Genomic DNA, 25,227 nt, shown 5'->3' on the forward strand with positions numbered 1-25,227 from the left:
ACCCAAAATGTCAGCTATTTCACCAGTTCTAAAAATAGTGGAGAAAGCAGTCAAAGCATCATGCAGGTTTTGATTGCTTACAAATAGACTTTATTGATTTTTTTCAAAACCCTAGACATACAAAAGAACATTTTGTCTTTATACATTTTACAGAAAAGGCCGCAATGTTCAGTTTTATTGTCTCTTTTTTTTTTTCCGCGGGACCTTGTTAGGCCCAGGTTTAAAAATACATGCAAAATGTGTGTGTCGCAGAGCTAGTTCGGACACGGTGACGTCAGCGCCCTCCTTGCGCGTATCGGGGACCTCAGCTGCCTGGGCTGAGGGAGGTCTGCTTTAGCTCACGCGGCTGGTTCCCGTAGAAACATGTTCTAGTAGAAACAATAGGTGATTACGCCGGAGACCCGGGTTCGCGCCCCAGGTGCTGCAGGACAGAACGGGCAGCGGGGGGCACGGAACCGCGATGGTCACATGTGTGACACTAAAATTGCACGAAGACGGGATAATAAAAAATATATGAAAAAAGGTCTGCAGAGAAAATTAAAAGAAAGTTAATTTTTTTATGAGAATTCCCTCTGGATTGTTAAACTCTTGTGTCTCTAGAGGATTATTTTGACAAAAGTAACCAGTTGATTTCCTGGTAATCACTTCCTAATGGTCTATTCATTACACAAACCCATTCAATGCAGGTTTTCAAACTTAATTTACCCTCACTGGCCAAAATATTAGGAACAGCTGGTCAAGTGTGAAGTTCTCAAAGGAAGGCTGAAGGATAAGTAGCTCCTCATGAGGATCTTGTGAAAGATTTTCTATCACCTTCCCTCAACAGTTACCCTGATCTCCATCCTGTGACAAAATGGTGGAAATGGCGTTACATACAGTTTACGCTCAACATCACAACTTCAGATGAACACCATCCTGCCAGAATAGTGGTATAGGCCTGGACAGCAGATATCTCAAAACCTTGTGTTGTTGTGGCTTACAAAACTAACATTATTAGAAACCGAATATTTCGGGCAGTGAGCATGCCCATGTATGATACATTGACTTATGGGCTCATAAATTGCTATGGTACGAAAGTGCAGACAGTCACTGGTCACTTATTTCAGAATCTGGTATCTTCCTCATCTTTCTGTGGTGATAACTCCATGCACTGTGGAGGCAGGGGTGTTGCTGAGTTTCTCTGCGTTTCTGGGTACCCAAAACAGACGGTCGCCCATAGTTGCCCCAGATGGAAAGTGAAATTTTCTACGGGCCTACCACTGTTGTGGAATAGCCAAAAAAGCCGAGTGAGAACTGTTTGAGAAGCACGTTTTGAGGTCGTGTATCCTGTATCCTGCAGAGTGAATGTTTTCATCTTGTAGCTGTAGGCGTCTTGTAGCTGCTGCCAGTAGAAACGGGAGGTGATTGACAACTGCTGGATTTCTAGGGAAGACACAGCCCTAGACCAAGCCTGGATGGACACTGACAGAGTCTTACAAAACTCTCCAGCAAACATTTTCCAACATTAACACAGTGCTTACAATAGGACACCATGGATGTGAACTCAGAAATGAAGCAACAGTGGCACGTAGCAGTATTTAGTCCCTTTTGGTTTACCAGAGGTCCAGATCTACTACAGTTATTCTTTTTCTTCTAGCTCTCACAAATAGCTCAGAGGGAAAAATAATGAACAAAAGTTGACTGCAGGTGTGCAAAACCCAAGACACAGGAAGATCTGCAGTCCAACGGAACGTTTTCAAATCAACAACAAGGTGCATCTTCAGATAAGAAATTCGAGAGGTCTGTGGGACACTTGGAGAACTGTAGATTCAAAATGCTGGTCCTCACCCTGTTATGGATTTGTTATAAAATATTTTTTTTTTTGTAACGTGTTTTTGCCTTATTAGAATCTTTTCTTCTACAACACTAGTTGCATCTTCTGTACTCCTCTCGCTCACTCACACAAGTACATACACAACTCTCACACACAAACATAAAATTGGAGGTTAACACTAGAACTACCAGAGTTGTCATTTTGGATTTTAATGACTCCATTCCCTGTCTCTGGTGCACATGGGGGCTGAATTTTAGTAAATATCTGTACTGCTGATCTAGAAACAGCAGGATAAAATTTCCAGAGAAAGAAAGGCGGTGTAATATGCTATAAACAGAACTACCCGAGCTGTCGTTTTGCCTGTGAGAGAGAATAATCTTATACAGGTTAGTATCCCATTTTGATATTCTTAATTTATAATCCAGGACTCTACTATAAATGCATAATGCAGAATTTCATTTCAATATTTGGTTACACCTGCATCTAAAAGCAACCACAACCCAAGGTGTTGGGGTGTCAGAGGAAGTGAAGCGAGTCTCTCTGTAATTGACCTGCGCCGTGTACATCCAGACATAGAACCCACACCTGGCAGAGAGGACTCCGATCCTAGCTGAATCCATCATAGTCATGGACGACCATCATCCTCTAATATGAGGGGACGGCCAGTGAATTCATTTGCTTACAATGCTTCGGTTGTGGCAATAGTCGAATGTGCATGATAAATCACAGTTATTCTAATGCCATTTAAAAATGTCTTTGAAACTAGGAGAGTGACAGGGATCGTAACCAACATTTACAGGATGTTAATAATTTAGTCCAATCCTACCCATAGCCTGCACTATACCTATAGACCCACATCCAGAACTATATCATACAGTATTCTTATAACTGCTTATTATATTGCAAATACCATTAGTAAACTGTTCATAAGCAGTCCTATCAGATGTCTAAACTAGATTGTGAACAGAACACATGTACAACTCCAGTAATTCTAGCATTAAAGGGGATTGCCTGTAGAGCAGATCAGACATATCGCAGCATCTCTCTAGCCTCAACCCCTTGCGCCAGCTCTTCCCGCTCAGTCTCCCCCACCACTCCTGCTTTCCATCATCAGAGACCTCCTCTTCCGTTCTTCTTCTGTCTCCATGGAAGCCAATTTCATGTGGGGAAAGCTCATTCTCTTGGCCACGGCCGCCGCCGCCGCTCCTGATTGGACGGCCTGCCCCGTGATGTCGCTGTAGGCGTGCCGAGCCAGTTTGGGCACGGAGGGTGAGGCCGTGGGCGACGGGTCTCCGTAGGTCTGCATCCGACGGACGGGCACCTTGTTGGGGTGCCTGTCCATGGCCCTCGCCACGGCCTCGTCAAAAGAGATGCTGGCCGGCACGTTGTGCCCGATCCTGCTGCCCCCTCCCTTGTCTCCCTCGCTGTCACTGTCCTTCCCCATCTCCCCGCCCCCCACTGGAGAGCAGTTTCTCTCTCTCCCGCCGCCGTCTCCCCCTCTCTCACCCTCCTGCTCTCCCTCTTTCGGCTTCGCCTCCTGGTGGTGGAACAGCTGGTGTTTCATTTTCAAAGCAGGGGGCAGTTTGGAGAACTGGGGCTTGGGGGGCACAATGGGCACCGATTTCACTTGGTACACTCTGGGCAGGGCGTTATCCGAAACGGCCAGCTTCATGCGAGCGCCGCCCTCGTCATCGAACAGTGCCGGTTCGGTCTCCCCCTGCTCCGAACCCTCCATTCCTGGCTCGGTCTGGCCTGGGTGTACCTCCTCCTCCTCCTCTCCCTTCGTTAGATGAGGACATGGCTCTTCCTGTACATCATCCCTCATTTCTGCACTCCCGGCAACCTCATTATCTGGACCAGCAGCACTGTCTGACCCTGCACCGGAGTCCGATGTAGCCTCCAGGCCTTCAGTCTCTTCATTAGTGACCTCCTTGCTGAACTCCTCATCTGTATCTGGTTTCAAGTTGCCATCAAGCGCAGGCAGGGAACTTGGTTTGTCTCCCTCCGGATCCGGTGCCGGCACATTCTGTACAGGCTCTAGGTGCCCCTTGGTGTCAGTCTTTGCATCTACCTCATTGACATCACATGTAGCTTCAAACTCCCCCTGGTTCTCTGTGCAAACAGTGGCTTCCTCGGCTAGTTTAATGACTGTTGCTGGCACCTCGGATGATGCTGCACTTGCGGAATCAGGCTGCTGATCGACGGCATTTAAAACCCCTGTAAGCACCTCTAGAGCTTCTGAGGCACAGGCAGGGTGGTTCTGCAGGCCTGTATCGAAATCCTGTTCCAGCTGTGGGCCAGAGGTAGTCCCGTGTGAACTTCCAGGAACAAAATGCGTCTCATTTCCTTGTGGGTCATTGGTGTAGCTCACTCCCATATTTTGCTGGATCCCCAAGCATTGTATTCGGTCATTTTCTATATTTTCAGTCCCTGATTTGACACAAGCATTCTGTACACAGCTCTCACTATATCTGAACTCTGTGCATTCCAGCGTATTGATGTCTTCTGTTATTCTTAGTTCGATGACACCGCCTGCACAGTGCAACACACTGTCCTTATGAAGCGGAGCAACAGCAGATTGTAATGCATCACCCAGCGGTTCAGGATTCATTGGAATATCTTCAAGAATCCTACTGGACTCTCCAGTCATGACATGGTTTTCTTTTTCACAGCCTCTGAAAAAAAAAGCATATCAAATTCTGGGTGAATTTTATTCGTTATGTTCAGCAGTTATCATGTTTCTCGGGGCTTTTCCTACAATAAGTACATCTCTGTCCACTGTGTCGCTTGAGATGGATAAATGTCATCTGAAAGCTGATGCTACAAGGGCACACACGACCTTTTCCAGCAAATAAACAAATTGATAATATTAAAAGGAATTGCATTCCTTAATTTGGGGTTTAAAGGTTTCTAGTTAGTCAACCTAACAGCTGGTGTCTCTGTACAGGTCTTATCTGGTCAAGCTACTGTTGTTGAAGCCATTTCCCCAAGCAAAATCAAGACAAACACTGACAAGATCCTTCAAGTTAATACGATAATACTGGCAACATTCAAAGTGGTTAAATGGGTAGAAAACGTGCCCCCCTTTCACATGTTTTTGGAATTCAAATGGAATTTACAGTATACGTGGAGAAGGTGTTGTGTCCACTCACCCATCTGGTTCTGCTTCTATGCGTTCCTCAACCTTTGGTTCAAGCTGAAGTTCATTCTCAGTTTGACCAGCATTTTCAGAAACGCTGGTCACCAAATAGTTCTGTTCACTTTCAGGCGGTGGACAGGTGTCGGCCGGAGCAGTTTGCAGATCTTCAATGATTTCCAAACTCTCTTGTACGGCTCCGGTAGGAGGGAGCTTCTCTTCGGTGGCCTGCTCATCTGAAAGACGCGTCAAACTTCGGTCAGGCTCAGTGGTTTCCTTTTGGTCTTCCCCGACGGTCTGGGCAGTTTCTGTCACTTGGTTGTCTTGGCTGCTGTGGCAGGAGTCCGCTGTGGGGAACGGGACCGATGGTCTCAGTTCGGTGAGGTCAAGGTGGTCTGGCACACTGTGGAATTCCTCGTCGTCGTCATCGTCATCATCATCGTTCCCTGGGGGGATCCCTCTGAACTCGGTCGACTCCGGAGACAGACTGCTGGGCGGTTCGTACATCTCGCTGCTGAAGCTCTGGCAAGCATCGTCATCTTCATAGCAAGGAGGTTCCACAGAGAACTCCTCCACCTGTAGGAGAGTGAGAGAACACCACGTGTCACCAGATCTTTGCAGTTTCAGTGCAGTCATTAATTTTCAGTGGCCACATATAGTATTGGCAGTTTAGCACATAGCATCGTTCTCCACTACAGTAAATGTGTTTGATAATTAGATCTAATATAATTACTAAAAACTAATGAGTGAATAGTACAAACAGAAAACTCCCAAATCCCAATGTAACTGTTGAGCAAAATTATTAAGCTGAAGAATTAGGAAAATCATAACATTTTAAGACCACGTCGTAGAATGTTATAATTGAATGTAATCCGTACTTAGATTCCCGAACCTCGGTTGTCGATATATTTTATTGTGTTAGAATGGAGAACTTAAAGTAATTCCACATCAATTTTTGAAAGGAAGAATCATACAAAATGAATGCTTCTCGGGCCCTGGAGTCTAGCAGGATGCTTGTGGTTGAGCATTTCTCTGAAGCCGTCCGATAAAGTGTGTTTCTCAAGAGTGCAGGGTGAGTCCTGTAATCCAGACATCACCAGTCTGAGCATGGGGCAAGTCATTAGTCAGCTGTGCTTCCCCTAGTAAATGTGCACAAGTTGAAAGGCAATATTTGGATGAACTAGTGTCCACAAAGGTGTCTTTGGTTTGTGGCTGGACTGATTCCTCTGACCTTGAGAGCTTCCAGTGGCATCTATCAGACCTATGCCCTTGCTCCAGCCTTCACTACCTCTCCTGTACGTCACTGACAATCAGCTGTTAAGTTCAACTTTATTGTCACATATACCTGTATATAATGTCATATATAATTAAATGCTTACTTGTGTGTTTTCCTTATTGACATAGAAAATGACATCACAATTCTTGGAGACAGCAACACGGTAGACGCTCTAATTTTAAGCAACATTCAGGTAGTGTCTGTTTGCAAAATTCAAGTAGTGGCAGTATTTTAAATTCAGTGCAAAATTGAGGTAGTATTCGACAGACACATCAGTAGGAGTGCAATCACAGGTTGTCTCTGACCAGCAATGTTCCCAAAGTGAGCAAGAGTGAAAGATCCAGCAAAGAGCTAATGGAACTCACCGTATCATTCCTGTCAATGAGGTCCAGGAAACTAAAGGTGTCCTGCAGCTCCAGGCTGAAATCATGAGAGCATGCATAACCGATGTCTCTCCGCATGTCTAGAGAGAAAGAGCACATGACTGAAAAACACTCAACGCTCCCAGCTTCAGCATATTGAGAGACTGAGAGGTTGCAAACGTTATGAGAGGCAGTTTTGAAACAATTTGTTCTACTACCACTGGAGGAAAAAAAAAGTACAAATCTGTTATAAACTCCATTATTTATTTTTGGGTCCTATAATGCGGAAGTTTTTTTTTTAAAAAGCACTAGCCACAAAGTTGGAAAATGTTTGAGTAAATTGAAATTAATTTTCCTGCATATATACACTATTACGGACATATTGCATATGGACATATGGTCTATATACAGTAGTAAGGACATATTGCAGAAGTATTTTCAATTTCTTCACATGCAGTATTAAAACCTGCTCTCAAGCTGAAGTGAAATCCACACTTTCATTTTCCAGAAAGAAAGATTGTTGAAAGATTCTACTTTAATTTTCTGCACTCATCGAATTTCTGCAGAAAAAAAAAAGACTTTCCCCCCTGGGGTTCAGTAGCAACAGTATAATTTCCACATCGGAATCCTGGAAATGTTATGATTATACTAGAATAGATCTGTTTTGACTTTGTGTGAAAGTTGGCCAAAACGCCACACTTAACACCATTACTCTTAAGAAAAGAGGGTCTTGACCTTGAATTCAAGCCCTGATCCAGGCCTGTACTGTTTATACTTTCCATGATAATGGAAGGTCTTTTAAGGTCACCTCTGTTCCAGGTAGAAATAGCATCTACAGGGCTGGAGGCTTTAAGTATTAAGAGCTTAATGTGCAAGTAGTCAGGACATCAGTGTGTAGCAGAGCTAGTTCGGATATGGTGCCGTCAGCGCCCTCCCTGCGCGTAGCAGGGACCTCAGCTGCCTGGGCTGGGGGAGCTCTCCTTTAGCTCAGGCGGCTGGTTCCCTGTTGCGTTACGCTGGAGACCCGGGTTTGCGCCCCAGGTGCTGCGGGACGGAACAGGTGGCGGGGGGCACGACACCGCGCGGAACCGCGACGGTCACAAGTGCAATGTCTCATCCAAAGGACAGCCTCATATAGCACTATCCAGGCCCATAATATGGCATTGGTTTAGAACTTCTGGACCAATGGGAAGAGCACCACCTACTTCACTTACAGCAGCTGATTTTCCTTAAGGATCTCCTACTGAGCAGACTCGACTTGCCTTAGGTTCTGAGATCTGCCATGAGATCAGGCTACGGGGTGACGATTCCAGTGCCGATGTGGACGAAAGCATTTCCAGCTCTGTGCTACAGTTGTTTATTTTTTTTCTTTTCATTCCCTTACCCATATAATCAGCGTCCTGATCCTCCTCTTCTTCCTCTGAGCTGACGCTACTCTGTTCACTGTTCCCGTGGTCTTTGTCATCCGACTCGCTCCCGCTGCCCAAAGAGTGTCCTGTCTCCATCGTGTCCAGCTGGGGGGTGTCTTCTACATTCTTTTCTGGGACTGGAATGAACATGTCCAAACAGTATCAGCCCTTCTGTTCCTCAAAGGGAAACTTAACTTTAACCTCATGACACGTGGTGGGCCTAGTCTGTAACATTGAGAGTGTCTTTCTGGGGACACTTGTGGAAATTAAATGCCTTAAGGCCTATAAATGTTAGGAATTCTTTTATACAGTGTTCTGTGAGAGTGTTTGGAACAACCCGCCAAGAAAGACAGTTGAAATTGACACCTTGGCTCCTTAAGAAAGAGATGAAATTTTGGGATGAGTTATTCATCATCAACCAAACAGGCAAGATGGGCTGAATGGTCTTAAGCCGTCTCTGTCCGTTGTGTGTTGTTCTTTATGGATATCTAATGTTTGGCTTTTGAAAGCGGGTAATGAAGACTGATGAATCGAATGATAGATTGGACAATTTATAAAAAGGTGTCATCAAAGCTTTCTAAAATTGGCTACCTCCTTATCAACTCAAGCTGCGCAATACCTACAGAGAAAATATGAAACTTCAAGGGGAACCAAAGCAGATCACCACCTTGTTCCTTAGGTTGTGTTATTCCTTAAAATGCTTGCGCTAGTCGTATCTAAGTGTTGAATCACTGAAGTGTTACCATCACAGAGAAGAGTTATCAAAGCTCTAGCACACAGTTATCTTAAGATGACGAATAGAAATATCCTGAGGAGACGCTCAGGAACGGAAGCATACATTTGCGCTCTTACCCTTTCCCTCGGTCATCCCGTCGTGATGCTGAGGCTGGCATTCTGGGTCTTTGGCCTCCTCTCTTGTTTCCATTTTGTCTGCCTTGCGGTCTCCGGCGTCCACACTGACCCCCTGCAGGACGCCCATCGCCAAGCCGGAGGTGATGTGCAGGGGCACGGTCACCGAGAAGGGGCCGGAGATGTGGATGCCGGCCCGTTTCTCGGCGCGGTTGCCGTGGACCTTCGGTGACTTCGACGGGCCGGTCTCGGTGATCGAGTAGCTCCCCAGGCTGGAGGGCCCGGATTCGGCCTTCCCGTACGCCCCGCTCAGGACGCTGACGCTGGCCCCTCCCCCCCGGCGGTAGGTCACGGCGTAGCTGCTGCCCCCCATCAGCCCCTCCGCCACTGGGATGACGGAGGGAGCCGTGCTGGGGCCGAGGGTGGGGGAATCTTTTTCTCCACTGCCAAAGCTCTCGTGCCCTAGCATCTCACTGGAGCTGCAGTTCGACATGGGAACTGGAGAGCAAGGACACAGGGTCAGTGCTGAGATTGGATGGATGAAGCAGAGTTTTGGGGTTAGCTTGATACTACGCTACCCAGGACCAGAGACCCCTGGACTGAGTGGATCAGGGATCCCCAGGACCAGGGCTGGAGACCCCCAGACTGACTGCATAATAAAATCATAAGGATTTGACCCCCCAGACTGACTGCATCAGTACTTCCCAGGATCAGGGCTGGAGCCCCTCCCCAACTGACTGGATCAGGGATCCTTAGGATCAAGGCTGGACACCCCTGGACTGACTGGACTGGGTATGTGCCAGACAGATTGAGGTGACTTAACCAAGCAGAAGAAAAAACAGTGAAAGGATTTGAACTCACTGAAGGATCAGGAGCATGGTAGTGCTGCTTGAGGTAGCGATGATAGTAGGAACACCAGAAAATTGAATGGTTTCATAAAAATATGAGTGAATGTGATTTAGTCCATGTTGCCTGCTAGTGCAAGTGAAATTGGGTCATAATAAAGCAGTAATACTTATAAATGTGTCAATACATTTCATCTGAGACTGGAAAGCTATTAATGTTCGTGCCACGAGGAGTATATGTCTATGTGAGAATATTATGATGATGATTATACTATGGTATCTGACTTGTTGGTTCTTATGATTAATTACAAATCATACAATAACACCCCAGCACAACCCAAAGGTTGCACTGACTGATAGTGGGGAAGGGATGCCTGTCGTCGAGTGTCCGTTAAAACACGTTTGATATTTTTTTAGCCCACAAATATTATTTACAACATTATATCATGAAAATATATGTAAAACGAAACATGAAAAATGTTCCACGTTTTTATTTTAAAAATAAAGCCATTGTATTTTAAGTGTCATAAATATACTGCGTAGAATATACTAAAGCATACGAAACACAAACAGCTCTCACAACGGACCTACCACTGTAGGATGCCTTTGATATTCCTGAATTTAAAACCTATGTAGTATTTTTTTACCTTGTTCTATTATTTTTGCATTTCCCCATCACTGAGGAGAATGTCGGGTATTCCTGATCTTATAGGTCAATTTGTTAAATCTGAAGTTTGTTACTGTACCAGTGTTAACTGTGACTAAGAAAGGATTTAAATTACTGCATTATGCTGTGCACAGTTTGGGAAAATAGTGCTTCTGCCATGAGCTGAGTTTGACAAGATGACCTAAAGGTGGCACAGTTCCTCCAAAAATCACCAAACACCTTAACACATTGATGTATTGCTAGCAACTCTCTCCAATAGGACACTAATCCTGCTCAAATTCAAACGACAATAGCAGCAACATACCTGATCAAAATAATTGCCCTTTCTCTTTACTGTGTTATTTTATAGTAAAACAAGTATAGTAAAAGCAATCACATATCTAGCAATATGTCACTCAATTGACAGAATTTTCAGTTCCAATGAGACAGCTTTTATCCTTCTCATTGTTATAATGACATCCATTATATACTATATATTATAATATTGAATGTATACAGAATACTTAGCAATGGGCTTACAGACTGCATGTCTGTTTAATATTATTTTTGTTTTCCCTAAAAAGTCTCAATCAGTATGTATATATATCACATGTATTCTTTTTGCTGGCTTAATGATTTTCTACAGCCTGAAAGGATACATGAAAGCACAAACATAATACATTTTAAATGACAATGAACATGAGACATTTACCATCTTGTGCATATGGCACCGAACTTAGAGAATCCATACTTTTTGCTGGTCTGAGGTTCCCCTTATCTTTTTCTGAAATGGAAAAATACAGGAAACATAAATAACGGTCAGGGGCAAATTGCCACCCAGCCATTATTCCCCATCATTTACAGGAGATTTCCAGACAGCAACCAAATGCAGCTGGACAAATCACTAATTGCATGCAAAGCCATTATATACTATTTGCAGTTCAAGTACAGTAGGTAGCTGCATCAGCATGTGCAGGCTGCAAAGGAACAAGTAGCAGCCAGCAGCCATATCACTCGGCAGCTCACAGCTGGCAGCCCCACTGGAGCTCAGCAGGTGTGAGCCTGGTCAGTACCTGGATGGGAGACTCCTGGGAAAATCTAAGGTTGCTGCTGGAAGAGGTGTTAGTAGGGCCAGCAGGGGGCGCTCACCCTGTGGTCCATGTGGGTCCTAATGCCCCAGTATAGTGATGGGGACACTATACTGTAAAAAGGCACCATCCTTCGGAGGAGATGTAAAACCGAGGTCCTGACTCTCTGTGGTCATTAAAAATCCCAGGGTGTTTCTCGAAAAGAGTAGGGGTGTAACCCTGGTGTCCTGGCCAAATTTCCCATTGGCCCTTACTAGTCATGGCCTCCTAATAATCCCCATCTATGAATTGGCTTCATTACTCTCCTCTCCTCCCCACTGATAGCTGGTGTGTGGTGAGAGTACTGGCGCATCATCCAGGTGGATGGTGCACATTGGTGGTGGTGGTGGAGGGGATCCCCATTACCTGTAAAGTGCTCTGAGTGGAGTATCCAGAAAAGCGCTATATAAGTGTAAGCTATTATTAAGTAAAGGTTTATTCCATGCTGAAAAGAGAAGAAAAGAAATACGTTTAGGCTGTGGAGCCTGTGTGACACACCTGAAAAAGGCTCCACAGTCGAAATGTTGTTTCTTTGCTTCTCTTTCCAGCATGGAATATTCCTTTACTTGTTCCTGATATATGCAGTTCCGTGATACTGTTTTCATATCCCAACGATTGCTGATATCTCATAATTGAGTCAAATGCTGTACACAGCAAAGCTACCTGATGCAAACAGCTATCACACTGCTTTGAACTTTTGTTTCACAGCAACGGAGAGCTTTTCAGCTTTTAACATCCGTGCTGTACAACAGTCATTCCACAACTGTAGCCCTACAGAGAATCAAAGAGAGGGGTGAAAAATCCCTTCTGCGGTTGAACTAAGGGGGGATTTCAGGGTTGCCAGATTGTACAGGCTCAGAGTGGAAGTTAACACCCCCTACTCTCACAAACAGTGAGCGGGGATCTATAAATAACAAGAAGTGGGCAACTTGATTCAGCATCTCTTCTGAAAGACAGCACAATTCCCATAACACAATGCCTCCATTCAGCAGATACCAGGGTACTGGTTTGGAAATTCTGCTCAGGAGAAAAGAGCACCTCCTACTGGCCCACCAAGACCACTTCCAGCAGCACTCTGCTTTTTTCCTTTGAAGATCTTTCACTCTGGTATAGACTGGACCAAGCCTGGCTTAACTTCTGACTTGGCCGAGATCAGGGTGCGAGGTGGCAACCCTGCTGATGATTGCCAAGGGAGTTCCGGCTCGCGGCGGCACCTTTCGGCGACAGAACCCAAACTCGGAAGGCAGACCTGCGGCTCAGTGCCAACCCCCTCCCCTGTTGGTCGAGCCGGGGCGCGGACCCACCTTTGCCGTTACTCTTGCCCTTTTTCTTGGTCTCATTGCTAGACCGGCCGAGGTTGAAAATGGATTTCCATTTCCTGCCCTTCAGAGAGCCCTTCCTCCTGTAGGGAAACAAACGTGAATGCAAAGAAAAAGGCAACCCTTGCACGACTGAGAGATAGGGCGAGACAGGTTTTTGTGTGTGTGTGTGTTTAAGATATCTTCTGGAAATGTGTCTGTATTCAAAGTTTTTCTTTCTGGCGGTGTCTTTTGTCTCATTTTTTTCTTCTTCTTTCTTTTGTGTCTCCACCCTTCCTGTTAGCATAGTTTTATTTTAGAGCTTCAAATAAGCGGCGCTGAACCTATCTGACACCCTGGCGGGTCTCGTTAGTTATGCTGCAACTCCCTGTGGTGGTCTTTTCCCCTGGACGTTGGTTATTTCCAAAAGTGGGTTGTAGCACGGCTTAAAAGGGTATTTGTGGGTAAAAGTGATCTGTATAAGCCTGGACATGCTCTCCTTGGATGTGGCATTACGCAATCAGTGTAGCACCTTCTTGGAGGTTGTGTATGAGTTTATAACAGCTTCTATGTTTTAGTGACTTTTAATAGTTGACAAATTATGTTTTAGGTCATGTTTTTGTTGGGGATTGATTTAAAATTTGGGATTGGGTTAGGGTTAAAGCCATTGGGATTTCTAATACCTGTTTGACTTTCAAAGAGATGCACATCGTTTTACTGTATATAAGATTATGTATGAATGCTGCACATGTCATCTCTAATTATATCAGCTAAATTAGACTGTATTTAAGTATAGGTTGACAGTAAAGCAGTCGTTATTTCAATCATTGACTCTTTCTCGGTAATTAATTTGTACACAAAAGCAAGAGAAATGTTTAACAATGCAATGGTTCTCTCACAAAACCCCATCTGTCTGTTCCCCAATTTTTGTGAATGACACACATCTCCATGGGTAGAGAAGATATTCCAGAGATTTTAGTGAGCTTGGCTGCCATCCGGAAAATGAATGATGCAAGAAAGGAAAAAATTAGTCTGATATTTTCTGGGCATTGCTGCACCAAACCACAGTAATTGCTGAGTGAGTCTCAGGAGAAATTATATACCTGGAGGAGTTGGCCTTAGAGACGTTTTAGGTGGTACAGCACAGTAATATGAAGGACAACTTTAATAAAGCATGCAAAAGGTCTGGTGGAAAGTGATACACAATGTGGAAAACTATATCCATTGGATGTATGAAAACACTTACAGCCCCTGATAATGGACTCTCTTTGTTAGCTGGATTGGATATCACAGAGAATGACATTCAGGGCACCGGTAGGGCTGATGAACTGCAAGCACAAGCTTTAAATCAGAAGCCACTGCTGTCTATGATTGCGGAGTTGTATGAGCATGACAGAACTGTAGAGCCAATGGGAAAACTACCATAAGGAATTTCCCATGGTAAGTGTCACGATCGTAATCCCCCCTCTTAAGGGCGCTCTGGCTCTTTCTTATTTTGCTGATTTCTTGCACCTGCCCCCAATCCTGCCCCTCCTTATTTAAGTCACGCACTCTTGCTATGCTGGGCTCAGCACTGGGAGATGGACGCCCGGAAGCCTGCCTACCAGTGGGTCCAGGAGTGACCCGACACCATAGGCTTCATCACGGCGTCCTGACCATCTGGGTCTGGGGCTCGGAGCACCTGGCCTCGTCATCCTGTTTTTATTCCCTGTCCCTGCACTGGATCCCGTTCCAGTTTTTAACCTCATCTTGTCTTGTCTTGATTGGATCACCCGGTTTTGGACTTTGGGACTTCGACCAGGATCTCCCCCCTGGACTCCCTGGACGTGTTCGCCTTGGCCACATCCCCTGAGCACCAGATCACCATCGTCACACCCCCCTGTCTGTCAACCCCTCCTGATCCTCCCTGTTGTCCTTCTCCACTTACTTCCGGATTATACCGTCTGCATAGGGTCCAGAACAACGCTTCACGGGAGCCTGGACCGGCTCCCGTTACAGTAAGGTTGTTCTATGGTACCACACAAGCGAAGGGCAGCAGTTGCCAAGAGAGGAACTTACTTGTTTTCGGACACCTCTATGATGGCATGGTAGGGACGCATGGGTAGCGGCCCATCCCCAGGGCTGATGGAATTGGGGACGTTGAAGGGCAGGGCTCTGAAAAATGAATCATCTGGCTGCAGGGAGGGCGAAATAGGCAGGGATTTCCTCCGCTTGTTCTGGGGCTCTGGGACAGCAACACAGAAGCCAAAGTTATCTTTGAAACCCCCCCCCCCCCTCGGGTGGCAGAGGGCTGTCACTGACAGACGGCGGGTCATTTCTGGGGGTGAAGTGGTTTGCCCCAGAAACACGTCCCGGGACTGCACGTCCTAAGAGCGACATCACTCCAGAAGAGGGCAAACCCTATTTTGTGCAACAAAAAATGTGTGGCCTCTAATATCCACGGATATTTAAATGTCTTACTCATTACAAACGGAGCTCTGAACTGTGGTATGACAGAGAAACAGCAAGGAATATACAAAACAGAGAAACCTCAAGGAATAAACATGGGGCTATGTGCATTAATATTTACCATTTTACATCATGGTGTTCTGCAGCCCTTAAAGTATGTGAACATAATTCAGTAAAATTTAATCAGCTAAAAGTGTACACTGCACTTTTCTAGCACTGTGGCTAACCTCTTATTTCACAATTTCACCCATGATGATACATTACTCTTTTCTTTGCAAAAACACCATCTACTCTCTAATTATCCAAGACAATTCTTGAGCTTACAAATTTATCTTGGGCATTTCTTCTCTTCCTTTCTTGCAAAGGCGATGCCTTTATGAGAAACGTCTCAAAATCATCAAAACCCAGACAGAGTTTCTGTGGCTTCTTTTGGGGCTCTTCAAATTTTTGCTTTCAGTACTCAAAGACACTAATCATTCCAAGATGCTACCACTTTGTCGTTCATGAGATATTGCCAGCAGCAGAAGCTGTTACCTGTCTTGAGGTCTTCATTGAACAACTGCTCCACGTGCATTAGGATGAACTCCACTACAATGGACTGAATCCGTACCTCCATGAACGCGGCAGTCCCATTGAATCCTGTGGTCTCGATATCCTTTGACCTGTCAACAGAAGTAGCAGGACAGCAACAAGTCAGAAACACACAGTTCCATGTTTTACAGTTAGAATTTGCAACACTTTTGTCAGCGTCATTTTTTATATAGGATGCCGCATTACGTATAGTGTATAAGAGATATCTGATGCGGGGAAAATAATGGAGACATTCAGAGTCAGAATAATTCCTTACACTTATACAGTGCTTTTCTGGACACCCCACTCAAAGTGCTTTACAGGAAATGGGGAATCCCACTATCACGACCAATGTGTAGCCCCCACCTGGATGTTGAGACAGCAGGCAAACTCACCACACACCAGCTATTAGTGGGGAGGAGAACAGAGTAGGTATGTAGGTCCCCTTTTCAGGCCTTAAAAGCCCATGGGGGAATGAGCTACCATTTTTCTTGACCACCCGACACTGGAAGTGGAGGTGATGTGGTTAGCATCACGCTCTGGCCAGCCTGTTACCTCCAGAAGGATTAACCCCCGGTACTCATTGGGAAAGCAGGCTGAGTGGACCTGGGAGCCGTTTGGAAGGAATTAGAGCAAGCTCCATCGCTTGCCCCTACCTGGGATTGAACCCAGGACCTTCCAATCAGGAGCTAGACACCCTTGCCATCTGAGCTACCACGGCGAGGAGAACAGAGTACTACTACAAATTCAGAGACATCCCTAAAAGCAGTAGACATACAGTATGATGTGAAATGCACTGTATTAGGTCTGCATAAAACTGCGTTCTGATGGAGTGACCCGTTGGCCTGTATTAACAGCAGGTCCGGCCCTTGGAAGATGCACACCTCAGGAGATTTGGTGCCCACACGATCGCCAGGTTCCGAGAGTGCATGTTGGTTTGTGGTGCATGCGACGCCATTCTGACCAGGTGGCGCATCAGGAACTCAAGGGTCCTGCCAAGCAGAGGAGGAAATCAGGGGAAATTGGCACAGTCAAATGGTCACCTCCCAAGGAGCTTTCAGAACCTAAGCTGTTCGCTTCAGACCTGTAAGCAACATGACAAGTGACTCCTCAGCTTTCAGCATCTTCCTAGATCTCTTCTCCTCCTTCAACTGTCCACTCCCCACTGTTCTGAAAAAATACTCTAAGTCACAGCAAACTGACCGATGTCATGCTGGAGCTTCTACAAAGCCTGCTCCCTGCCTGGACGGACAGGGGAGAAAGCTACCTGTAATGAGGAGGAGGAAGTTCTTCCAGCACTTCCTTTATCTTGACCAGTCGCTCCTCTTCCAGCTGCACTGCTATGGCATCCTAAAGGAAGAGAAGAAATAGGAGGAGGGAACAGAGGATAACTGGGAAGTCTGAAGGTTAACAGCCAGCTAACAGCATACATGAGCCATTTTTCGATATCACACCGTGTTTCTCTGCCAGAGAGTCAACCTGCCCATGGCTGAACAATTTATGTTCAAGTTTTGAAATTTGTCACATTATAACACTCGGGAGCAGGCATGTCCACCGGGTATGTATACCCCTGTCATTGGCACTTGTCTTCCCCTGAGTGCTACAATAATATATACAATATATTCACTGTCAGTCAGGAGGTGCAATATCTTGTGATACAGTGGAGAGAGATTTCTGCTGAAGGACACTGAAGGATTTGTGATATTGTGGTAAGGGCGGGCATCTTGGCTCAAAACATAGGATCAGCTGTGGGGTCTTGAGTCAAGATGGCCACCTGATTACTGAGAGAAGCCGCAGAGTTAAGCACAGCTGGCCTATTTGAGTCTTGAATATGAGGGTAGGGAGCTGTCGGGACAGGCACTCTGGAATTAGCCACTCCAACAAGAGAGGTATTACATTTCTGTTTTTAGGATGTAGAAGCTAGGAGCTAGTCTTGACCTAAAGGTAAATTTTGGTTGCACAAAAAATGTACAGAAACTGGAGTGTACAGAAAACTGAAGATCTGAATCCAGTCTGCTTCAATTTTATTTTCAGGAAAGAAAAAAAACATTGAACGTTGCAAGTTGAGACACAGATGCCTGAAGAGGATGGCAGACAAATTGAATACGCTCTGCATGGGGAAACGTCTCCCTGTGCACTGTGTTATAGAAGCTCAAATGAGTGCTAGCAAGATGTCAGATAGAATTAAAATCTAAAAGAATAAAAAGCTTCACCCAATTAAAGATGAAAAATTGTCCAATATATCCAAAGTAATGAGCAGCACACTTACCGCAAATTTGTCGTATAGCTGGTAGGTAAGCAGAGGGTTGGGCAGTTCTCTGAAGTAGGCCTTGCACAAGGAGCTAACACAGTGAATGTCTTGCAGGTAGACTTCCTTGTTCAGGTCAGGCTCCTTCTGGGAATCAAACTCATTCCTAGACAACCAAAGTTTAACAGACACAGTCAGGTCTGCAGGCCGTTTTCAGAGACGCAGACCCAGTTTCGGTTTTAAAACTCCAGCCTATCCACCCAGAATAAATTCCACAATGGAACGTACTTTCCACGCTTTCAGTCTGCAAGTAGCAGTTTGCATCAGCACTGTGCAAAGTCTGGAATATCAAAGTTGCACATGGAATAATTTATAAAAAACCCTAAAATTGAAGTGCATGCAGATGAACAGTTTTCTAGTTGAAAACTGCAGCTTGACACTAGAGAAAAGACAAAAGTACTTTATACTAAACTAAGATTTTTATACAAATTGTTTATACCCACTGACATAAATCCTAAACCATTTTTTTAAACATTAATAATAATCAACAGGTCAGCAAATGAGATGTCCCAGTCTGTCTACAACACATAGTCCTCTACCTGAGTTTCTGGATGTTGGATGAGATTCCTGAAAGTCTGTAAATTCCATCCACAATTCCATGCTCCTCGACAAACTCAGTGCAGGAGCGCAGGACCTGCGGAACTGAGGCAATGGCGAAATGTGAGAGAGAGCCTAGAGGATTCGTTCCATTTTCTCTACTGCAGGAACCCACTAGGAAACAAGCTGCTGCAGTTTAAAGGTGCCTTTTCCCCCATCTCCCCATGGCTGATGATAATTGCTAAATGGAAGCAAGAATGAATGGAGTCTATTTCTGCTATTTCTCTTCTTGCTATTTTGGTTCACCATGGGGAGAACGAGGAGGAGCTAACAAGCTCATTCAGGCTCCCTGTCACTGCTGTAATCTTCAACACTCTACAGCGCCCATAGCAACTTGCAGGAGAGTTGGCACTGATTGGAGGAGTGGCACATTGCTCTGTTACATCACTGCAAGCCAGAGGGAACTTTGGAGGTTGAAAGAATTATCATTACGGCCGATACCGACCTAGGACAACTTCCCAACCTTTTCTGTGGTAGCACCCTGTCAGTTGGGAACTGATTGAGGAAGCATGATCATAGTGACATGACCAAGGTTCGAGTTCACAATATATGGACCATAGAGGTCAAACTTTTTTGTAAGTTGAAACTGTTACTCCACAGCCAGGTGGACAATAGCCGGCAGTGTTTTGAGTAGAGAATCCAATGCACGATAGAGGCTGGTTTATTGAAAAGAGGCAATAATACAAAGAGCAAAGGGTTGATCTAGCTGAAAGGATGATGTCAGACAGAAACACCTGAAGACAGAGAAACCTTCCAGGTGAGGCCTGACAGGAGACAGATCCGAGGCAGATCTGGAGGAATGGACAGGAGCAGCTGGAGCATTGCAGGCAAGCAACTGCACAGAGATGCAGGACTAGACTGGATCACCAGGAAGCAGGATGGATTGGAAAACAGGAACTGCATAGAGTGCCAGGTAAGCAGGACCGGACTAGATAACCAGGAAGCAGGGCCGGATTGGAAAACAGGAACAGGACTGCGCAAGATAGCCAAGAATCAAGACACGACTGAAAATCAGAGCTCAGAGGTCAAGACAGAGCATGGCTGAGAGCAGCTCAATAACCGACTTAAATACTGTGCTAATCACAGTTCACAGGTGGCGGGTAGCAGAATGTAACTCATGTAGAAGTGGGAAGGGTTGAGCTCCTCATGAGAATGTGTGGCTGAGAGTTCGGACCCGAATGGTAACAGGAACCCTTGTGATTTCTAGCCTATCTTTCCCCAGGACAAAGTGATAACAAGGAGAGAAGTACTAGAGTGCCACAACGGCCCTGGAAAATATACCAGGGATCTGGAAAAGGGGCTGAACTGAATTTACTTTCTTGGTTGGTGTTTTTGGTGTGCTCCACGAGATCGCAGCCAAACACCACTTTTTCTTTGGCTTGTCCTTTCCTCTTCCCGCGCCTCATCGCTCTCGGCGGACAGGAGGCTCCCCTCCCTGGTGCCAGGCAAGGGTCCGAGGGGAGGGGGGGGTGAAAGGTCAGAAGTCAGCCGCGAGCTACTGCTGGGTGTTGACGTCTCCAGCTGTAACTGTGATCCGCACCCTTCTGCAAATGAGAAAAAACGCGCGTCTGGCTGAAAGTCATCTCGTCTTCTCCTGAACACACACAAAAATGCAAATTTTGTGCCAGAGAGAAACAAATGACAGAGCTTGGGCAGCACAACACGAGAGGTTAACATGATCACAACATCGAGAACAAATAAACCCCCTCTATGCCTTTCCCATGAGAAGAACCAGCAACCAAACCAAAGCTGATGCTGCATTCTGGTTTCCAGAGCATGGACAGGCCATGTGACTAACAGCTCATCCGAGTTCTGCAAACTAAATACCGCTGATGTACCTTTTCCACCTTGAGCTCTTCATTGCTCTGTGTTGTGAGGAGAATGCAAATGGAGATCAGTGTCCTAAAATCAAAATCTTATATACTGATGGAAAAAAGAAATGCAACATTTTCTGAAATGAGAATACTATAGTGATAACTTATGTACTTTCACAAAAAGGTCATAATCAAATTGTCAATTTGTTTTAATTCCTCTGACCAGCAATACAGCTTGTGCAGTGAGGCATCGCAACTTGCCAACCACACGAAAGCTCGTTTGGTGCACTTTTACCCAATAAGGTCCAGGTGGAACAATGCCTGATCAGGTCACCTTTAAAAAGGACTGAATTCAAAGCTTAGGTGATTGCAAGAAATAGGCCACACTTAGTCAGTTTTCTGTGCATTCCATAGTGCCTCGATTGTCACTAGAAGCAAGGGAGAGGGCCATTGGTATGCTGCAGGCAGGCATGTCATGTGCCAGCGATGCCAGACACTATGGAGTAAGCCGCTCCACTGTGTCCCAACTGCAGAGAAGGTTTCAGCAGACCGGCACGACGGCTGACTGTCCAAAATCCGGTCGCCCTCGAGTGACCACACCACAGCAGGACCGACACATCAGACTGGTGCCCATCTGAGAGATTGTTTCAGATCTGCCACCCGTACTGCTGCTAAAACTGCCGGCAGATACAGTGCCCACATCAGTGACAGGACAGTGAGGCTCCATGCTGCTGGCCTTAGAGCAAGGCGACCTGTCAGAGGCCCTCTGCTCACACCTCCTAGACGTCACACCCGACTGGCTTGGGCCAGACAGAGGCTGCGATGGACTCGTCAGCAGTGGCATCAGGTCCTCTTCACGGATGAGTCACTATTCAGCCTGTTCCACACAGACGGGAGGGCCAGAGTGTGGAGAAGGAGGTGTTGCGTTTCGTTTTTCTATCAGTGTATATTGGAGTTTATAACAAAAGTCAGCCAAATTCAATCAGTCTCATCTGTCAGTAATTTGCACTTACTCCTGATGTCATTTCCTCTCCTAAACCACTATAAATACTGTACTGATCCCCTTCTCACTCTCACATACGTCTTTCTGCATCCCACCTCCACCCCCTCTCCACCTCTGCAGCTGCCCCTTGGTCACTCCTCCTCCTGCAGGGGGTCCCAGCCTCCTCGTTCTCTGGCCAGAAAGTTAGCCCTCAGCCAAGCGGGTTAAGGCAGGTTTTGACTAAAACACTTCATAATCCTTTCAGTACACTTAGAACACTTAGTTCTTGGATCTTGTTTTTCCCAGCGAACTGTGTTTAAACTTGGTTTTCCACCTTCCACAACCGACGCAAGAAGAAAAGTCTCAATCGAAGTTTACACATACCCTATATGAATAGAAGAACGATTACAAAGAAGAGGAGGCTATCTGACTCTACCTTGTTTGGCTGCTGGTAACTCACTGCTCTGATAATCTCATATAGCCGTTTCTTGAAGGAAGTCTGGGCAACAACATTATGGTTGGTTTGCCCCTGTCTTCCACGTACTTTTGTGTAAAAGAGGTGCCTCCTATTCACGTTTGCACATGACTGCCACTTCACCACAGTTTCAAGTTGTGCTTTGCCTTTCACTTTTGTTTCTGAAGAATACCTCTGAACCAAGTGTGCCTTTGAGAAACTGGAATTTTTGAGTAAATAGGGTTCTCTCATGGTCTTCTCTGTTCAAGTTAAGATATTCTTGTTAGCTCAGGAACGCCCCCAATATTTTATGTGTTTGCTACCTCCAAGTATCGCTCTGCAACCTTGTCTCGCTTAAATGTCAGCTTCCCAGGTGATTGCCCAGTATCAAATTTACCCTAAACCTTTTTGAATGTATGTGTAAGAAGGTAATTTCCATATCTGAGCCGCAGTGGTACAATACCTCACTCAAGGTGTAACAGCACCATCTGCAGAGGGGACTTGAACCCACAACCCAACAGTGATGAGACCTGAGACGTCCCTACTGTGACCTACTGCCACCCTCAAAAGACTATATACATATCTGAAATTATATAAAAATTAACTTCACTGACACACACCCTTAGGAATCTCCAAGCAATAACTGTTTGCAGTTCAAAATGCAGCCATAATGCTCACTATTATTCTGTGTACACAGTTATCATAGTTGCTATTAATTTAAATTGTAAACAAAAAAATGAAGAAAAAAATGCTCTGGCAGCTGAAAATCAAAGAATGCTTCACTCAATTAAAGACAGCAACCATCTTCCAATGAGAAGCAAGAATCCAATAATTTTTCAACCTTAAAAGCATGCTGAATGCCTGTCGGAGTCTCTATACCAGGGCTATTAATCTGCACTGCTGTGCTTTGATATTACAAGCTCCTTAATTGCTATTGTGATCCTTCTAATAATAGATTAAGGAACGGAGGAGCTGGTTGTCACAAAAACCCAAAATGAAGCAGATTGGAAGGGCCACATAATGAGCAGCTCTCGTTGTACGGTTTTACAGGAAGCCTAGCTTGACTCCATGATATACTACTCACAACTTATCACATTCTGTAGCTTGCATGGATACAACAACCAATGGCTTCTTACAAAACAACAGGGAACAGCCCTGTTTGCACCTCTGACTCCAAGATAGGTTATTCTCTCAAGGACTGAAGAATAAATTCAAGTGGACACCTTGCACACAACATGTCTGCAGCCACAGGTTGAATGAAATCTTGCGGGTGCCGGTTGGCTGGTTTTCAGGCCGGACTAAAGAGTCTCCTCCGTTTTTGCAGCCATCTCTGCTACTTCCTCCATTCTCTCCCCCCCCCCCTCAAATGACAGCTGTCTGGTGCCCAGAGCTGGTTAGTGAGGTTTCCTACTTACCCGGTTTTCCATCTGGGCGTCACCTCCTGCTGTATCGGGCTGGGGCCCCTGCCTAGGCCTCTACGCGCACGTATATCTGTGTCGTTCAACGGGCGTCAATCTCTGGAACCGGAAGCAGCGATTTTTCCTCGCTGTCTCTTCGCCCCTTGCCAAAGAGTCCCCCCCCACCTTGCTCCACCAACCCTCTAGTGCTCCTTCTCTCCGAGAGCGCCCCTCCCGCCTCACAAACGCAGGTCGCAGGGACGACGCGCGATCCCCCCCTTCCCTCAATTCAGTGGATCAGTCGCACGCCCGTAGGATTCGGGCAGCTTTTCTTACCTTAGCAGGCGACGGCGGTGACGCAAGCCAGCAAACCCTGCTTCCGCTGGTAACTTCCTGAGACTGCCTCTGTCATTCTCTCTCTCTCTCTCCACGACGCACTGTGCTTAACGTTTTGCAACATCATGTGCAGGCAGTGATCTTACGTGAGCTCAGGTTCTTGGAGAACAGATAGGTTTTAAATAGTACGTGCATCTTCATATGCAGCGCACATTACAGGTAATAACAGCGTAATGTACAAATGAGTAGTTCAGGTAGGTGGCTGCACCAGCATGCGTAGGCTGCAAAGGAACAAGTAAAATATTTATTCCATGCTGAAAAGAGAAGAAAACACACACAATGTTTCGGCTGTGGAGCCTTCTTTGGGTGTGATATGTAATAACAGAGTAGTTGCAGGTAATAACAGAGTAGTTGCACAACATCTGGGTATAAAACTGGATATGCTTATGCATATGGAAGGTACAAATATGAGTCAAAATGCCAAAAAATTAACTCGTTCCAGGCCAATTAAACATTGCTTTGCCTGAAAGCCTCAGTTGAAGGCGCGAGAGAGCTGAGTTTTGTATTTTTGTTTCTGAATAGTTGGAATCACCAGTCCTCACACACAACTCGTTTCTAGATATTAATTGGCAGCTGGGCACTTGTCAAAGAGGTAGCTTCAGCGGGGCGTCGCTCAGTGCCCACGGCAGAGTTGTCAGGGGTCAGGGGAAGGGCACAGGGGCACAGCAAGTCCCAGAAGACGCAAGCGATTGACAAGCCAGGGATGGCCCGCTCATCTGACCAGCCCCCGTGAGGACTGACCCATTGTCCAGCGTCCCTTAGGAGCCCCCCTCACTCCAATTGCGTTGGAAGCCAACGCTTCTGTTTTTACAGGTGCCAGAAAAAGTGGGCAGAAACTCAGATCTGTGGTGGTGGGGTTGTACCTCAATTAAAATAAAGTCTGGACAGTGGGGAATAGTGGGAGATGGGGGGGTGAAGTCAAATGACAGGTCACATCACACCCCCCTCACTTCCAAACAGAGCCCAACACAGTGGAAAAAATACATTTTCCTTTTCATTCACACTCCAGCGGTGTGATATAACAGATTCCCACCTCTGTTAAACACGAGGTCTCTTTTTACGGATTTTCCCTGGCAGCCCAGACCCAAACCGGAGCATGTCTCAATAAATATCAATCAGCCTTCTGCTTGTGTGTCTGCATCAGGCCCTGCGATATTCATAGGGCTACCATACTCTGCATAGACCTGGCTGACTTGCAGGCGTGTTGATGCAAGTCTAAAGTATGTCCGATTGTTATGCACAAGTTCTTACGTACTGGAGGTATATGATATGAACAAGACTAAACTATTCACCCTGAGCTTGTACATTAGGATCTGCATTGTTCACAATGTCCAGCTAATTCATGCTCAGTATTGCCTACGAAGCTAAACCGCTTTGCGTGAGCATCTACTTCAGACCCTGCATCACACTGGAGGCCCAGATTTCCTCTGTCACAGTTGCTCGTTTCTAGGAGGTTGAATATGAGTTGTAAATTCCTATAAAAAGCCCCCTGTAAGGTGA

The 25,227-nt window shown here is 45.7% G+C and overlaps 1 protein-coding gene across 1 annotated transcript; it reads right to left on the bottom strand.

Annotated features, from left to right (window-relative positions):
* Nucleotides 1–67: 67 nt before the first annotated feature.
* arhgap30 (Rho GTPase activating protein 30) lies at nucleotides 68–23,670 on the bottom strand. The gene is made up of 15 exons (XM_088917096.1): nucleotides 23,350–23,670; nucleotides 20,000–20,228; nucleotides 18,627–18,729; nucleotides 18,049–18,193; nucleotides 17,047–17,129; nucleotides 16,664–16,771; nucleotides 15,744–15,871; nucleotides 14,820–14,985; nucleotides 12,768–12,865; nucleotides 11,049–11,120; nucleotides 8,849–9,343; nucleotides 7,972–8,133; nucleotides 6,591–6,688; nucleotides 4,966–5,525; nucleotides 68–4,488 (listed from the first exon to the last, which is right to left on the bottom strand). Exons 2-15 carry the CDS (start codon nucleotides 20,088–20,090, stop codon nucleotides 2,892–2,894), a joined length of 3,906 nt encoding a protein of 1,301 aa, XP_088773222.1. The 5' UTR covers nucleotides 20,091–20,228; nucleotides 23,350–23,670; the 3' UTR covers nucleotides 68–2,891.
* Between the last annotated feature and the right edge of the window lie 1,557 nt (nucleotides 23,671–25,227).

The sequence above is a fragment of the Atractosteus spatula genome, chromosome 5 (assembly GCF_055471065.1).
Source record: "Atractosteus spatula isolate fAtrSpa1 chromosome 5, fAtrSpa1.hap1, whole genome shotgun sequence".
Lineage (NCBI taxonomy): Eukaryota > Metazoa > Chordata > Actinopteri > Semionotiformes > Lepisosteidae > Atractosteus > Atractosteus spatula.